This window comes from Falco rusticolus, chromosome 4 (genome assembly GCF_015220075.1).
Source record: "Falco rusticolus isolate bFalRus1 chromosome 4, bFalRus1.pri, whole genome shotgun sequence".
NCBI lineage: Eukaryota > Metazoa > Chordata > Aves > Falconiformes > Falconidae > Falco > Falco rusticolus.
The window spans coordinates 91,999,788-92,017,094 of record NC_051190.1 but is presented as its reverse complement, the minus strand read 5'-3'; the positions used below and the strand labels follow the sequence as shown (position 1 = coordinate 92,017,094).

Sequence of the window (17,307 nt, the reverse complement as noted above, 5' to 3'; positions counted from 1 at the left end):
CTAGCTATGCAGTATGCTCTCTACTTTTGAAAGTGAGATTAATGTCCTGTACCTCGTGCTGGCTGTCCTCAACACAGGCAGCCTGCAGTACTGCTAACCTGGCCCTACAAAAAAATGCTCTGCGCATCAGTGACAATGCCTAATACCAGCTCATGAGATCAGACGCAAACAAAACAGCCTAGTATTCTGATGGGCAAGTACTTGTCACCCCTACTCCAGCACGAAGATACATACCGGGCACTTAAGATAACATAACACAAAGACAATGTGGCAGTGAAGGAGGAAACACCCCCCTCACATCCATGCCATACCTGTGGGGAGGCAGGTCCACTGCCATAGTTTTCTGTGGATCTGGGGAGCGGTTGTTTACTCAAGTTCTACAGGAGGAAAAACAACTGTTAGAAGAAATAGACTACAAGGCCTGAAATTCACCAATTCCTACAAATAGCATTTGTGCTTTTTCTTTGCCTGTGTTTTTAGTACTTTCTGCTGAATGTTTATTAAGATGTCTTCATGCAAACAAGCTAGTTTGTTAAATTCAAAACAGATTGCTGCAGTATACAGAACTACAAAGCGGCTATGTGTGCATGGATTAGTATGAGACATCTGCAAATGCTGACATCTCCAATTACATTATTCATAATGATTATTTATGTAACATTTATGCACAAATCAAAGAAACACCAGAAAGACAAAATGATAGCAGGAAAAACCTAATTGATGACCAGTGTTGTTTACAGCCAACGTGAGTAACAGTGGAAACACACAGGGGGGGCAGGTGGTGGTGGTATGTGGAAACCACCTGGAAAAAAGTGCTGGTGACAGGCTGTTTAAGATTCCAAACAAGCACAGGAAGAAAATTAGACTTTGAGAAAAAACAACCTGTGCAAAAGTTCACTCATACTCTGCGCTCCCAAAAAAAGAAAAAAAAAAAAAAAAAAAAGCCAAAAAATCCTCCACTCAAAGCAACAAAACCAACACAACAGAAAACGATAGTTTGGGGGTTGGTTTTTCAGGGGTTTTCTTTTTTTTCTTTTTCTTTTTTTCTCCCCCTCAGCGTTCAGACTTTTCTGTTGCTAGTCTGTCTACTCTGCTTTTCCCATCTGTACAAATCTTGATGGTTTTCTGGTGTTTAAACCAGGTCAAACTAAGTAGCAAAACATGCCAGAAACCATCTTGGATATGAATTTTTTCCAAAAGAAGCAAATCACTGAGACATATCAAACAAAATATGCAGAAATCGGCTAAAAGCAGTGTAACTTAATTTTTAATCAAGATGTACCCTGATAGTTATAGGCAAGCTGTAAAATCTAAGGTGTATATACAACTAAAATATCAATCGTAATCTTCCAGGGGTGTATCTGCTACATGATCACACCCACAGCTTCTACTCTGTGTGAACACCCAGGTAAGTATACACAAATGCTAAATGTAGAAGAGGAAAGATTTGGTGTAAAAGGGCTTCAGACAGGTTTGCTGTGAAGCGAACTTAGAAACCACAACAGAAGAGAAATCCAGAGAGTTAAGGAAGCCAGAGAAATGAGCAGACACCCTGATTCAGACAAAGCTAAATGACCAATACCAGCCACACAGGAAATCTGTTTGGATTTGGAAATTGCGCTTCACCTGGCTTCAACAAAATGGGCATTCTGCTTCAGAGCACTGTCCTGTCACAGGGCACTGACTCCTAGTGGATTAACGGCTCCTACTGAGTTTTAAACTAAAGCACTCCTACATTTCATTGTTGGCTCCATTACCTGATCTTCTTCGTCCCCTAACTGGAAAGTTAATAATAAGGGTAATCCAAATAAAAGATTTATCTTCTGCTTTATCGTTTACAAAGCATCTACCGTGCTCGTACTGGACCGACAACAGCGGAAGACACATACTTTACCAAGAAATACAAACCAACTACAACCGCTTCTTTCAAAAATCAAATATTCTGATAGCCATAACAAGAAGTAAAAGAAACTATGGACAGTCTGTACATCTAATTCATAAGAATAATTTAATATTTAAGATCTATTTCAAACCACAAGATTAAGTAATTATTAAATCTCATAAGGTGTTCATGAATATAAAAACCATGGATGCTGTTTTCTGAGAATCCTTAAAAAACGTCATTTCAAAACTATAACTGATATCGCCACTTTTAAGATTTTCCTATTAATTTTACTGACATCTTTCTATTCAATCTGTGTGAAAAGAAGTAGAACCTATATTTGGGATTAGACTTTCTATTGATACTAACCATAAAAGGGATACAGTGGCTATCTTTTATATAAAAACTGAAACACCACAGGTATCTAGCCACTGCAATTCTAAGTCACTGTGCTCTAGGGCAAAGGGTCATATTCTGGTGTCCACACAGTGAAAGGTAAGCATGAATGGAAGTTGCTATATGTAAGTACAGATTCATGTCTTTGAAGAGCTTAAAAGCCCTTGCTTTTCATAAGCCTTCAGAGATGTTTCAGAAAAACCAGGATCACAGAGCACAGGCTGGTGTTTTGAAAGTCTTAAAAAGGGTGATGTCACAGATTTTGGAGACCAGCAGAATTCTTTCTTTCCTCTATGAACGTATAAAACATAGGCAACTATATCTGTATCCAAAGAGAGCTACACTTCCAATCTCTAATAAAAAGGATGCTTTTTGTTATTAAGATGTATAAACCAGAACTCAAGTTTAACTGGAGCAGATCAGGGTGTTCTAGTGACACTTGTGCTTCCATACGTCCCTATTTCTGAAATATAAAATAATTCTCAATGGTATAAATATATTCGTAAGCCTAAAGAGCTGTAAAGCGTGAAAACTTAATATCTGCATTTCAAAACATTTTACTGTTCTCCCTCTTTATGAGGTATTCCAAAATGATGGAGCAAGGAGAGCTTAGTACACATTTTCTTCACTCATTTTCTTTCAATTTTCCTTTAAAAAAAACGCTCCGATAATATTTGAGCTGTTTCTTCATGTGACATAAACCATGCAGGTTACTTGGTAAAGAGTTTACACTAACTTCATCTATGCTAAAAATTCCACAATTACAGACAGTTCTTGATGATGTTTGCTCTTGGATCACACCTCTTGCACACACACGGTTAAAATACTGGTCTGTTTTAGCAGAATATGCACTTGTGTGTGTTGATGAAAACTTTCCTCCCCTGCATCTTTAGCTTATCTAGTTTTCCCAAATGTATATAATTGGGTTTTTTTAATACATATTTGTATATAATGGGCCCTCCTCTTCCCTATGAGCGTCTACATCATTTTCTCCCCCACAGTTCTTACTGTGAAAGTACAGCTCTAGAGCTCCCAAAAACTTCAGAGAACATCATCAGTTTTACTGGTAACGTAGTATTAATACACACTGGCAACACACTAATGATAATTCTTACATTATAATTATTTGCTATGTATGCAGTCTTGTATATAAATATGCAAATCAGTGATTCCTGCCACTAAAGTATGTACTAAAAGATAACAAAAAGGCAACATTTGAGCATTCACAGAAATATGTTTTTCAAAATGCAACTGTACTAGGGATATTCTGTAGTGTAGTGACAAACAGCCCACAACTGTTTACTGCTGTAAGGGTAGAAAAGCTTAATTAAATCTGCAGTGAAACTTTTAGTAGTAATCACTAGACCTGGAATATACGGTCAAAATACCTAGGGGGAGGGGGGGGGGGGGGGTCGCACAGAATCTAGTACCTATTTCAAAACTAAAGATTTCAGCACAGTCTGAATGTCCTATTTGCTCCCCATCAAAAAGCTCAATCTTGGGAACACCACGACTGAGCTAGTAAAGAGTATGTGCTCTAAGGGCATGCTCTAAACAAGCATAACCCTTTATAACAAATGAAGACCTTCCACAGATCACCTTTTTAATCTAGCTTGAGAGAGACAAGTCCCCCACAACATGCTGTGTTGTGCTATGTCCATCTGCTTATCAAAATTCTATCCTGTTACAGCTCTCACTGACTTGTCACTGTCACCCGCTTCATGAGTAGCAAAAAGTACCTGCTAAACTGGAAAAGCAAAGTAATTGTGACATATGAGGATGAGCTGGGGCTGCAAAAGACACTGTTTTGAATCAATATGCACTCAGGAATGCCAGGCCTCCAAAGCATGTGAAAGATGCCATCCCAGCCCTGTAACAACATTGAGCAGAACACAGCTTTGTACGTGTGTCCATTAGAAGCCAGAAGGCTGCTTTCCTCCCTATGCCAGCAGCTTTTCCTCCACTCCTTGTCTTCTTCTCACTGAGCTTCTCTATTTACCATACTATAAACATATTTCCAGGCAAAGAAATGCATACTTAAAATAAAAACTATTAAAAAAGGACTATTTATTCCCACAATAATCGCTGCCAGGTTACCAAGTAGAAGTAGCTGAATTTCAGTGTCTATGTGAGATAAATGTTTCCTGCTACCATTAGAAGTAAATAACATTTTGAGTTTTTCACTGTACACAGCAAAAAGAATACAATTTTTAGACAAAAACTATCTCAACGTTTATCACATCCATTTATCTTTAAATACATACAGACATACATAGAAATGAAGAGGAAGACTTTCAATGGCATTAATGAATTCTATGCAACAAACACACAACTTGTGCAACAATTATTTAAAAGTTGTATAGACTATGGTTACCTGTGTAACAGAAAACATGTTAATTTTTTTATGTTACAATAAATTCACATCATACAGCACACCAGCCAGGAGCTATCAGGTACTACCTCCGTGAAATTTAGTGCAGGGTTAGCAACAGGGTAGTTAAGATAGATGCCTTTGTGAGAACAAGCCACAAGCAACACTAGGTTTGCCTTCTAGTACAGTAGTCGCCTCCCCCTGCTAAAGGCATCACTAAGAGGGGTGGGAGGACTCACCACACCGTCACTCTGTGGCTTAGGTTGTTTGGTGGGATCCAAAGCAAAGATAGTATACTCAGAGAGAAAAGCAGGTTCTGCTATCATCCCGGCTAGCAGCTGTCATTCAATGTAAAAAGCAGGAAAATGAAAATAAATCAAGTAATAAGGTAAAGAACGTCGCACAATTTTACTCAATTTTCCCACACTATTAAAAACATCATAAAACAATGCAGCAGTTTACAAGACAACAGATATTGATAAAGGCAGGATGTAACCAGAAAATATGCATTAGGTCATTTTAGAACAGCCAAAACACTGTTTTCATTATTTAGAAGTAAAGAAACACACAATTAAAAAACAAAAATGATCCTAGTTTAGCCAAAAATAAAGACATTTCAGGCATGGATATTGTACTTTTTTTTAAACTTCTGTGGATGACTCATCTTCAAATACCACTGAGCCTTCTTTGCTCTGTTACGCATGAAAAACCTCATTATTCTACAAATTCTATCAGTATTTCCATTATAAACAATATAAATTGCATGCTTTGACTATTTATCTTCCAGTGCTCTTCTTCAGTAAAGCTCTAACTACATTTAAAAAAAAATCCTCCTTACTAATTTTTTCCAACTACTAGCAGACCATTTTGTAAAAACACTACAAGTTAAATTAACAATTTTATCAAGTCAGTATCAAAGAGATTTGAATTCTTAGAGAGGAAAAACATGAAGATAAAGAGACTGGAATTTGAATTCAGACTGGATATATACGTGTAATATAATGCAATCTAATGCTGTTAGGATGCTGTAAAAGATTTCTGAAGATATTCCTCTCATGATTTTACTACTCACACTAAAGTTCAAGGTTCAACTTTCTTATAGCCTGAGATTGCGGAACTATGCTGTCTGCTCACTGAGCCAAAACACAGTATGTTTCTCTCTCATTATTTCACAATTGTATTTTGAGTTAATAAACAGTAATTTTAGGAATCAAATCTATTACAGAGTAAGTTAGAGGTTGATTTTTTTTGTATGACTGTTACATTGACTCCAGCAGATTAATACATAAATTCAAATTGAGAGAGAAAAAATATTTTCATGTGTAAGATCTGGAATGCTACCCGACTTGCAATTTGTGTCCACAAAATCCCTTTAGAAAATGTATTAAGTGCTTCATGTTCAGGGACAGTCATACACAATAGCCTCTGAATGTTGGTAGTAACTCCCTGTGTCTTTTCTCTAATGTACTACCACACTGGAAAAAACTAAATAATTACTGAAAAACCTGAGTAACTGGGACCAAAATTACCAATCCTGCAGAAAACAAAGCAAAATATGCCCTAAACAATGTGATTTTATTGCCTCCTATTTGATTCACTATACTATATACAAACATATACACACACCCTTTGTACAAGTGTCAATTGCTCGAGAATCCTGCTAGTTCTATCAGGAAACCTTCTAGAGCTAAAAAAGGTAAAAAGGAAAAGCAGCTTTGGTTCATGGTGAAAAAACAAACCAACACCCAGAACACTACAAAACTGCACTGTCTTGACAGACCAGGTATCTGCAGAGCACTAATTCGAGAACTTATGCCCAACATTTACTTCTCAAACTGGTAAGTACAGTGACAATTAATTCTGCCTTCTACCATTCAGCTGCTCTTGTCATGGCATTCCCAAAGCTGGCATGGGACAAGCACTGCAATAGTTAACTTGCTTTGCCAAAAACTAGCTAGGTCTGAGAAACTCCAGTGAAACTTCTCACCTTTAAGCAACTACAAAGACAAGCTGCTAACAAAAGAGATGGTCCCATCTTTCTTGCTCCCAGACTTCCTCCTTCCTCACCCCAGACACACTTGCCCATTGCAACCATATGCCAAGTTTGGTCAGACTGGTCACCAGTCCCGTTCTCCCAGCCTGTTAGAAGTGTAATTCCTAAGAGTAATCTGTGTTACAGCTTCTGCCATATGTTTATTCAAGTGCATAAAAACCACGTAAGTTTCTTTCCTCCTCTGAGCTTTTCGGCAAAACAAAAAGAAGGAAGCTGACAAGTGTTAATGATTCCAGAAAATCTTCGTCAAGTGGTGATGGTTGTAGAAGCTCACAGCCTTGGCCATGCTATGCATTTTTAGACATACCTCTTGAAAAGGGTATATGCCAGAAAAAGAAATGGCAAATACTATGTATGCACAAGGGTACGAACACACAGCAGTAGCACAACAAGCAAGTCTGATAAGCCTTGTCAATTAGAAGCATGCAAATTCTCAACCACAAATACAACGATGAAATCCTTGTGATAAAAATTGCTTTGTATGTTTAGAGAAGACCAGTTAAGGTGATGAAACAGTTTGCAAAGCACTCAAAAATGGGTTATGGCAAATATCATCAACCAAGAGATTATGAACATTTTCAACATGTAACATATATTATCTTCAGCTTAGTTACGTCACTTTTAAAAACACAACCATCAAGAACTTCAGGAATTACATATCGTTCAAGTTTTCTTCCTCACAGTAACAAAATGCTAATGTTTGCTTCTCAAAATACTAAATTTTGACATTCCACCATAGAATGATTTTGCTTAATCCAAGTTCCATTAAATAGTTCACCAAGCGACTTGCATTAAGAAAAATTCCTATTCAATCTCTAACAAGTTAATTCTTCATCTGAAATTAAAAAAAAAAAAAAAAAAGAAATCTGTCAGTATGTTCAGCATCCATGAATTGCTATATTTTCAGTCATCCCTTAGAATTTCATGACCATGTCAGTGCAGCTAAGTTCTAACAGGAGGCTTAGACAGTAAGTCTTTCACAAAACGTTAATTACAAACCCCAAAACTTAAGGGTAAGATGAAAAAAAAGCTTTAAACAACAAAAAAGTTAATTTAAAAAATTCACTCAAACTACCTGGTAGGCAATTGATAGGCAATGTATGTAACCCCCTTTTAGCAAGATTGGAAGATCCAAGCTATCAACAGCCTAAAATATGCCGATCCATGTTACCAACTGTTACGGTTTTGAGAAAAAGTAAGAAAAAAAGCTTGTGAGTATAAACTGATGCAGACATACAACTCCAAGGTTTCCATCATAACTAACAGTTTACATGAACAGTAGGATGCAATTAACAATACTGTTAAGTTTCACAGATGTTAGACAGAACCCTGATGGAAGAATGTCACTAAATCATTATCATCTCCACCCTACTGTTGCTTGAGTAAAGGCAAGCACAAAAGGGAAGGAGCCAACCCTACAAATAAAGGCAGAAAACAATAATACTGAGGCAGAACAGTAATCACTGTATCAATACAACATGGCAAAATATTTCCTTCCCAGCAGCCAAGACAAGTTTCACACTTCAAAGAGCTACCAAAGACGGAATATCCTCAGTCACGGTCCAAGAGTGATATTTCCTTAGCACATTTGGAACTGGCTGCATCTTCATTAGTGAGCTCATCCACCATTCTCAGATGCTGGGTGCCCAACAGTGAAAATATTTTAAGTGCTTGCTCACAGTATTTTTGTTACTCTACCAGCTCATTACCTGCTACATTTTTACAGCTGAATTATAGGCAGAGCTGTCTAATGAGTCCTATAATTACACTACCTAATGTTTTCCAATATATATATGTGTTTTTATCTGCGCTTCAAAATTTTTTTAAACACCTATTCAGTATGGCTTTAAAGCTAGCTATTTAACTTGGGGGGAGAGGGGGTATTAAAAGTCACTAAAAATTATTCACCTATGCCTGGAAAAAAGGCAAGAACCAACCTGCTAGTCTGCCAAAATTAGATAGATATAAATATTTCCACAATGGATTCTTGCACTTCAGATTCTGGCTTAAAACCCACTCTGAATTACCTTAGTAGCTTCAGAAACATTAAACATATCTGGTGGTATACTGTCTAATGTATCACTAGCACCACATTAGTGCTGTGCCAGTAAAGTGATCAATAAAACAAGACAAGCAGGGAATCCAATTGGGCTGAAGCATACTGGAAACAGACAGAATGTGCAAAGATGTAAATAATCCTTTAACTAACCTCCTCTAATCCTCTGAATGCCTTCAAATTGTACTTGAAGCTTGCTGTAGATACCCTACTAAAATCTTCCAACATTCTGTTTCAAACATACTCCAAGGTAAACGAACTCCCTATCCCATCCCAACCTTAATCTTAGGCACCAAATTAAGGCTATGATATTGCTAATCTTTCGTTACAGTATTTAACTCCTTTTTTTGCAAGTAAAAATCTTACTGCCCGACAAACATTTCTACCTTGGCAAGAAAGTTACAAATGCGGTAAATTAGGTGATGAATCCAGACACCAAATGATGTTATGCTTCCTTCAGTATTAGCAAAGAACAACAAAGTTATTTCTCAAATAACTTTTGTATTTCCAAAATTCTGAACAGTTTTTGTAGCCCTCAAGTTTGGCCTAAGTTCAGCAGCTTTACTTGTTCTTTATGGACTTTCTGAACTCCAGAACCAACTACGTTTGTATTATTCTTGCTATTGCTCCTCCCTCTGAAGAATTACCATGCTGTAATCTTCCCTTGCTATGATTCTGATGAGTCAGGCATAAAGGCCAAAGTATGTGATCCCCAGATCAAAGGGCTTCCTTAACACGCTGTGAAACAAAACCCAGAATTTAACAGGCATTAAGAGTCTGACCCAAGTATCCTTGCTCTGGAAATGGCAGTAGCTGGATCAATGCATGTTACATACATATAATACAGGTTTGATAGCTAAAAGCAGTCTTTAATCCCTTTCAGAAAATAAAAGGAGAATCAGTGGTTCCAAATTTCAGATTAATCTGTTATCAAGAACTTTGAAAATTCATACATTTTGTTAGCAAATTGCATCATGGTATATGTGCATGTGTAGTATGTTAATGCTTAAAGGCTTCTATAATTGTATGTGGGCAGTTTTGCTGTGTTGTATACAAGCACAGTAAGACAGAGGGAAATGGGTCAGACTAAGCTTTGTCTAAGAGACAAGCCGGTATTTGCTCATCTAGTTCAAGGAACTGTGAGATGACAGCTGTCAGGCCAAAGGTGCAGAGTACAACTCTTACTGACAATTAACTTGTTCCCCACAGTAAAATAAATAAATAAATTTGGTTATTTGTCCAAGTTGGGGAATGCCAGAAAAAGGTTGTGAATAATTCACTAATTTGCTGATTTACACAAGTATTTATTTATAGAAGGTCTGTGCAATTTGCAACACAACCTTTTATGCCTCATCCCTACTGTGATTAGCAAATAGGAAAAACTGAAGAGCTGAAAGTTTCTCTCTGCAATTAAAAAAGCCCCAGAATCTAAAAGCACAGAACTGCATTTTCAGAAAGATGTAGTACAAAACCCAAACACAGCTGTTCTGGTTAGGTTTTCATTCTGATGAGCAATCTCAACATGCTGCTGTATGCATCTGGAGTTGTAAATTCCAGGCTTTAGATACAAACTAGGTTAGACAGCCTCCAAAATTATTTTTAAACTCTCATGTCAGAAAGGTAAAAAAATATAGTCATATCTAAACCACCACCCTTTGCATGGCAACACCTCTTTAGAAGCACTTCAAATTAAGTATATGAATACAGGAAAGATGCAGCCTTAACAAAGGTATCAAGGGAATATTATTTCAGCTTTACTTGTCTTGCTTTATTAAATGCTCATGCTAGAAAAACATTTCAATTAATTTTAAAAAAACAGTCATTATACAGCATTGAAGTGAGGCTAGTTTATCTTTAGCTCTAAGAAGAGCTATATATATTGTGCTCTGCTGTCACTTCCATAACACTCATGAGGATGTGAGTGGTATTTGGATCTGCATGACTGGTAGGTCATCCACAGCAAGCTATCACTTGTTTGCTCTCAGCTGATCGCTCCAAAACTAGCTGTGTTAGCTTCTGCAGGTGGGCCCAACTTATAAATAAGTATATTCTAGAACACAAAGAAAATGCTGAACTTCTAGGAACTATACTGAATATGATTGGTTTATTTCACCTCAAATTCTGTTCAAGAGTCAACTCAGTAACAGTTTGAAAAACAAACGCTATTCTTCCCTAGAAAAGACTGGAAACACTAAGTGTGTTTTAATCATTCAGGGCTGTTTCAAATGGCACCAGGACCAACTCAGAAAGCATCTGACATGCAAATTGTCTGAAGACGTTCTATGGAAATACCAGTATAAGCTTCTATCTCATACTGTAATCATATTTTATGGGCCACTTGCAAGGACAGAATACAGAACTAGACTTCTGCTTTTTCCTTATATTCAAAAAAATTACGAGCTTCTCTGTAATACTGCCTCTGGAGATCCACAACTCATCTAAAATAGAAGCTGAAGAAGAGAGTGGGCATGAAAAAGAAACTTACTCAGTATTCCATGAATGAGGCACACAAGTGGTGTTGGTTTTTTAAACTGAAATGATCTGGAACTTTAAACCCAAAAAATTTTCATCATTGCAGAACATAAAGGAAGAATGTTTGCCTGTATGTTCTACTGTAATTCTTTGATCAGACTAATGCTGTCATTTATAACTGTAATTCACTCTGAAATTGTTTTTATTCTAAAAATATTCTGAATCTAAACCAAAGCTTTCACATACAATCCTTGCAACTTCGCTATTTCTGCAAGAAAAATCTGAAAACATGATCTATTCAAGATATACTAAAACATAATAGTCCAGAGGGAGTACACAGAACATACAAGAGAACTATGAAACACTGTAATTTTGCTTAGCTTTCAGTAAAAGGGTTAGCCATTATTCATATACTGCAAGAATGTTTTAGCGTATGAAACTCTTCAATCCTTTTCAGTGTACTAAATGTTGTCCAACTTCAGTTCATTGTAATGCCATTGCCAATGACACAAACATCTGCCTGATCAAATGAGAACACTGCAAAAAATGCCCCCCAAAAGATGTAACATACCCATATAATCAGGGCATATATTTTCAGAGACAGTATGTCATATCTGCATCTTTTTTAAGCATAGTAATACTGCCACTGAACTGAATTTTATGAAAATCTAATCCAACAAAAAAGCCAAAATAAAAAAATAAATTCAAAGACAATTTGCCTTTAATCATTCTGTCAATATTTACGAGAAATATTTAGAAAAAGGAGATTTCATGTCTTGATAATTTAAATTTATCGTTATTTAGTAGAACTTTCCATTTGATGTAAAACCAGTCTCTACAGAAAAAGAAGAGGTTTTCACCCCCTTAGCAGCTTCTCTACCTTATGAATTTCTAATTACAGTGTGTGTTTCACGAGTATAACTCTCATAGCAGCTTCCTAAGCCCAAGGATAACTGTAAATCTGAGGTCATTTTAGTACTCCATTTTCATTCTAAATCTTTTTTCTCCTTCTGCCTTTCTGATTGTTCCAACGTTACCACTGTATTTAGAGCATAATGTTCTTCCAACATAACTTGGCATGTCCTGTGGGGAATTCTTTGCTTCTCCTGTTTGTCTGGAAAAGCAGTCTGAAAAAATCTGTCTGCTGGGGGGCAACATGTAACTAATGAAGCAGTAAAAGTCAAAATGTAGCTCTCCACAGAAATGGTGAACACTGCAGAAAGCATCGATACAAACAGGTGACATATCTGTAGCACCCAGCAACATTTGGAAATGTATTTATTTTTAAAATGTTATCCAAATTGTGATGAGCGCTAGTATTTTTTACTAAGTCAATTGATAAAACTGAAATAGGAGATGACACCAATTCTCAGCACCGCCTCATTACTTCTAGGCCACAGTGGTAGTTCTCATGCAGTAATATACCACTTCTATACTCTGCATCAAGAACTGAAATGCAGGTTGTTTTTCCTGGGGAAGAAAACAAAAACCACCAACCAACTCCAAAAAACCAGCAAACTCTCCTTACTGAAACACTCAATAACTTGAGTGGCACAGCTTGCTGACATTTTGGAGCATTAGTTAACATAAAACTTCTCTCCACCCATGACGGAAGTTATTACATACATATATATACACAGTAGAAAAACCAAGCATTTATTAGAAAACTCAATACTGCATTTCCAAAATCCAAAACAAAACCACAAGGTACTCTTCCTTTTATTTCTATTATCACTGCAGGAAGCACACTGCCAAGCTGTAATCACAGGTAGCGTTCATAACAGAATCTCAGACAAATTTCAGGTATAGAGGATCATCTCCTGAAGAAGACGTGGTGTTAAAAATTATAAGTGGATTGTCCCACTGCAAGAAAACAATCTTTTTTATAGCAAAACCCAGCAACTGAATTTTCCAGCTAGGAACTCAGTATTTCCTCTGAAGTTCACAGAATCGCAGAAGTCCTCTGCTTTCCTCCACCAGCCAATTTTCATGCTCACACAGTCGGCGCTTTTTGTTTGTTTGTTCTGTTTTAATCAAGCCATTTCAATAAAGCCATAGTACTCAATATGAAATAAGATGAGTGCAGATTACCTCCTCTCTTTGCTCTATTATGCAAGTCAGGGTTATCTATCATCCTGGCAGTGATTTAAATGATATTTTATGATTTACAATTTAGACTCAGTTTGGTTTGTCGTTTGGTTTTTTTGGGTTGGGTTTTATGGGGAGTGGGGTGGTAAATTTCACAATTATTACTGGCATGGTTAGAAACATTCACAAGGGCTCAGTTTAAGCCTTTAGGCTCACCAGCCTCAAGTTACCTGTGTAGTCAACCGGATTCCCCCAACTTTTCAACCAAAAGAGGCATAAAAACCAAAGTTAGCCTCCATGAATGTAACTTCTGTCCCACTACCTCACTGAGTTCAGTTCAGGCATAAGATTTTTAAGGCCTGAAGAAGGTCTGATTTACTGAAGTTAAGCACTATGATATTTAATCTAAAAATTAGAATATTTATATCTATAAATAAACAGAAAATTGTGAGATTGGGGAATTAAAAAAAAGTTAATCAAGGACACAAAGTTACTTTTTTTTTTTTTTAAGTTGAAAAAGACAGAAAAACAGTTCTCAACTGACCTCTTTGTCTGGTGTTAAGGTGCCTTCATCATTCTGATCTGTAAACGAAGATGTCCTGCTTCTGTTGCCAGTTGGTGGAGGGGATTTGGATGGGACCTACACAGAGATCACATATATCAATATGTGTAAGCAATAACTGTGAAGTCCAGAATTAATTATTCTGTATCATAATATACTTCAACAATTACTAACTATAACATGTCAGTGAAGCCTGATCTACAACTTCCTTTTAAAGAGAACCAGTTCCACATACTGCCCATGGCAAATTCTACCTTAGTACAAAGCCTCTAGAGCAGAACATACCATGAATCAGCCACAAGAGCATGCAATGAAACTACTTGCTTTGATTATTTCTGACCATGGTCCTCTCAAACCAGATTTGAAACTCAAGCCTCCTATACTTTAGCAACATAGTACAGTTATTACTTATTAACAACAAAAAAACTCATTTATAAAATTGAATCTAAACAAAGAAAAAGGGCAGAAGAAAATGACACATTTAACGATGTCAACATGAACTTGTTACTGTCAGCACTAAGCAACTACTTGAAGAAATTTCACAAATTCATGCTGTCTAAAGTTGTACCAAGCCACACGAACCCAACCCAAATGTAGCTTGTCAGCCTCATACTTCAAAATTCAAACAAAAAAATTTAGTTTAAATGTAATGAACATTAAAATATCAATAAGTTTTATATACAAAGAAATTAACTAGCAAGCTCTCTCATTAGGTATAATCTACAGTATAACCAGAATGAACAAAGTGTTGAAAAAAAAAAAAACCAAACAGGCAAAAAAGCTACCACAGGTCCTTCAACGCTGTTGCAGCACAATCGCTAAGGTTGCATACATAAATTCTGCCTTGCAAAATGCCTGTCTCACAAGACAAACTTGCATGTTCTAAAACATAAGTGACAGTTTGAATGAAAAAATACTACCTAATAAGACAGTTTTTCAGAGATTTAGACTCAATTACAGCCTAAATGTATGGGTGCATTTTGTAAAATATGGGTACTAACGAATTAATGCCATTATCATAAAAAGCACAAGATAATTCCAAAATCAGTCACAGTTACCAGTCTGACCAAGTGGACCCCATGTTCCCATATGAAAATACAACCCAAAAGTCAAACACCTCACCTAGTAACAAATAACCATTCATCATGGAACTCTATGTCCCGCTGAAAGATTTCACACCAGAGCTATTTCTAGGGTTTGAAAAACAAGAACAAACTATTTGTGCCAATAGCCTGTTCTCCTCCTTTTATTCTGACTTCCTAACCTAATGCCAGCAATTTTAAAGACTGCTTCTGGCCCTCGCCATACAGAAGAAAAACGGTTTCCAAACATTCTTTGCTGCTTTGCTACTGTTTAGGAGTATGAACATATTGATTCTTCACTCCCCTCAATGGTTTTAAAGTTTTCACTGCTGCATTCAGACTTCTTGTCAATTTACAGCCATTTCAATGGCACTAAACTCTGCAGCACAAATATTCATCGATCTTATGCAATGAACAGAAAGACTGAATACAACTGAAGTCGGCTAGAACAGAGGAGGTGAAACAGGGCAGCATAATTCAGCTGGAAAGGACCTACGGCCTGCCCACAATATGGGCTGACCAACAGCTACAGCATGGTATTAAGGGCACTGTCCACATGTCCCTTAAACGCTGACAGGTGTGGCGCGTTGGCCACCTCCCCAGGAAGCCTGTCCCGGGGTTTGACCACAGTCCTCAGCTGCTCCTCAGAGGTACCCAGCTTGGGTGCCCGCCTTCAAATGTGTTCAAGTATCTTAATCTGCCTTTTGCATGGTGAGGCCCAATTTAGGGGATTACATCCCACACAGTAAGGGAACACAATTACTACAGCTATAGATAATGTTTTTATCTCAGCATGCATTTATATTGTGTGGCCCTTAGCAGAGGTCTTAAAAGGCACTGGCTATGGGTTTGTTTTCAAACATAACTCAAAGCATAGGTTTTAGCTCGTCAATCCGATGTGGTCTGAAATCCTTGCTCCTTCAAGTCTTTTCCCCCAGCGCTCTCTGGGCAGGGGTACTCATGGCAAGTGAATTCCTCCCTAGCCTTGCTCTGCCTGCTGATCTCTCAGGTCCATGTTTGGACACATGCAAGGGTCTGTCTTGTCACACACTGGGCTTGCATCAAAAATATTGAGATTCTGTATCTAAGCAGACACAGTCTGGCAGATATTCACACTCCTTGCATCAGTTTTGTAAAACAATAGACCACTGTGTGCTAGAAGACTGTTTTCCACAATTTATTTATTAAAAAAAAAAAATAATCCTTTGCATCTGAATGTCATCAGTGATTTCATCACATCAACATTATCAGGCAGTTTCAGGTGAGCATCTGACATGCCGAATCTTCAGTCCTTCTTGGCAGCTATCTTACAGATGCATAGGGCCTCTTAAAGACAGGCAGTTGCCTTTTAGTACCAGATGGCCACCTGGCCAGCCACCCCCTTACCCCTATCAGCGTTGCCAGCAAGAACCTTCCTCTTGACTAAATGCCTGCAGAATTCATTGAACAAATCCTCATCAACATTTATTCACACGCCTGGAGAGTAAAGCATAACCCCAGAGACGGCAGTGCCACGAACTGCAACACACAGTGTTTTGCCTCTTGTAGATTTTTCAGTATCTGGGGTGACTGGGCACTTTGTTCCGTGAAACTTCCCAAAAGGAAGCTCAGTTAATGGCAGCTGTGGATGCTTTTGTCCCTGGGAGGCAGACATCCTTTTTGAAAGTGACTGGACTGACACCCCCAGCCTCATATTCGGAGCCCACTCACACAGTCCATCTGCTGCCCAGCCAGTGGAGAGCTGGATCTGCTGGTGGGGACTGTGTGGAGCTGGACACAATCAGGCTACTGATGGGCAAAAGCCCCCTTAACACATCTCTCAGGCTCCACCCTTCATGCTTCGCTGTTATCAAACGTAGGAAACTGAGGTTCAGGGTCAGGTCTTTTGAATTTAGATTGCAGAAAACCATCATTCAAGAAATGTAGCCTTCCTGGCCCACCTCATATTCATGGCACCCACAAGGCATAAAAAGCTCTGTCTCATGGTATACTTCTCTGGCCCCCATTCTCCCTACCAGCTGGAAGCTCTAACAGAAGAGAGAGCTGCTATGTGAATAAACTCTGAGTGAAGAGCTACAGGGTAGAAATAGGTAATGCAATGTCAGATGAGGCACCATGAGTTTCTGCTCCAGTTTAGAAGCACTGGGGAGTAGGCAAACATTCCTGGAGGAATGAGTAAATCACAGGGTGACTATGAGCCATTAACATGATACAAATGAATGGATTCTTGTGCATCAGGCAAGATATCTCCACAGGGAAAGCAAGCATCATGCAAAGCCCTGGTTAGAATTCACCTGTACCATTACAGACATTTCTCATTCCTCAGGTTTGAGAATGACAAATTC

At 37.8% G+C, this 17,307-nt stretch overlaps 1 protein-coding gene across 3 annotated transcripts in view; it reads right to left on the bottom strand.

The window, feature by feature from the left end:
* Positions 1-17,307, bottom strand: part of GOLGA4 (golgin A4) — a 75,242-nt gene that overhangs the window by 47,759 nt on the left and 10,176 nt on the right. For 2 of the 3 annotated variants that reach the window (XM_037384760.1, XM_037384761.1), the window contains exons 2-3: positions 13,863-13,958; positions 312-377 (exon numbers count right to left, since the gene is read on the bottom strand). In XM_037384760.1, coding sequence (XP_037240657.1) covers positions 312-377; positions 13,863-13,958 — 162 coding nt within the window. Of the gene's footprint in view, positions 1-311; positions 378-4,888; positions 4,988-13,862; positions 13,959-17,307 lie in introns of all 3 variants that reach the window. The other variant, XM_037384758.1, reaches the window with a different exon arrangement.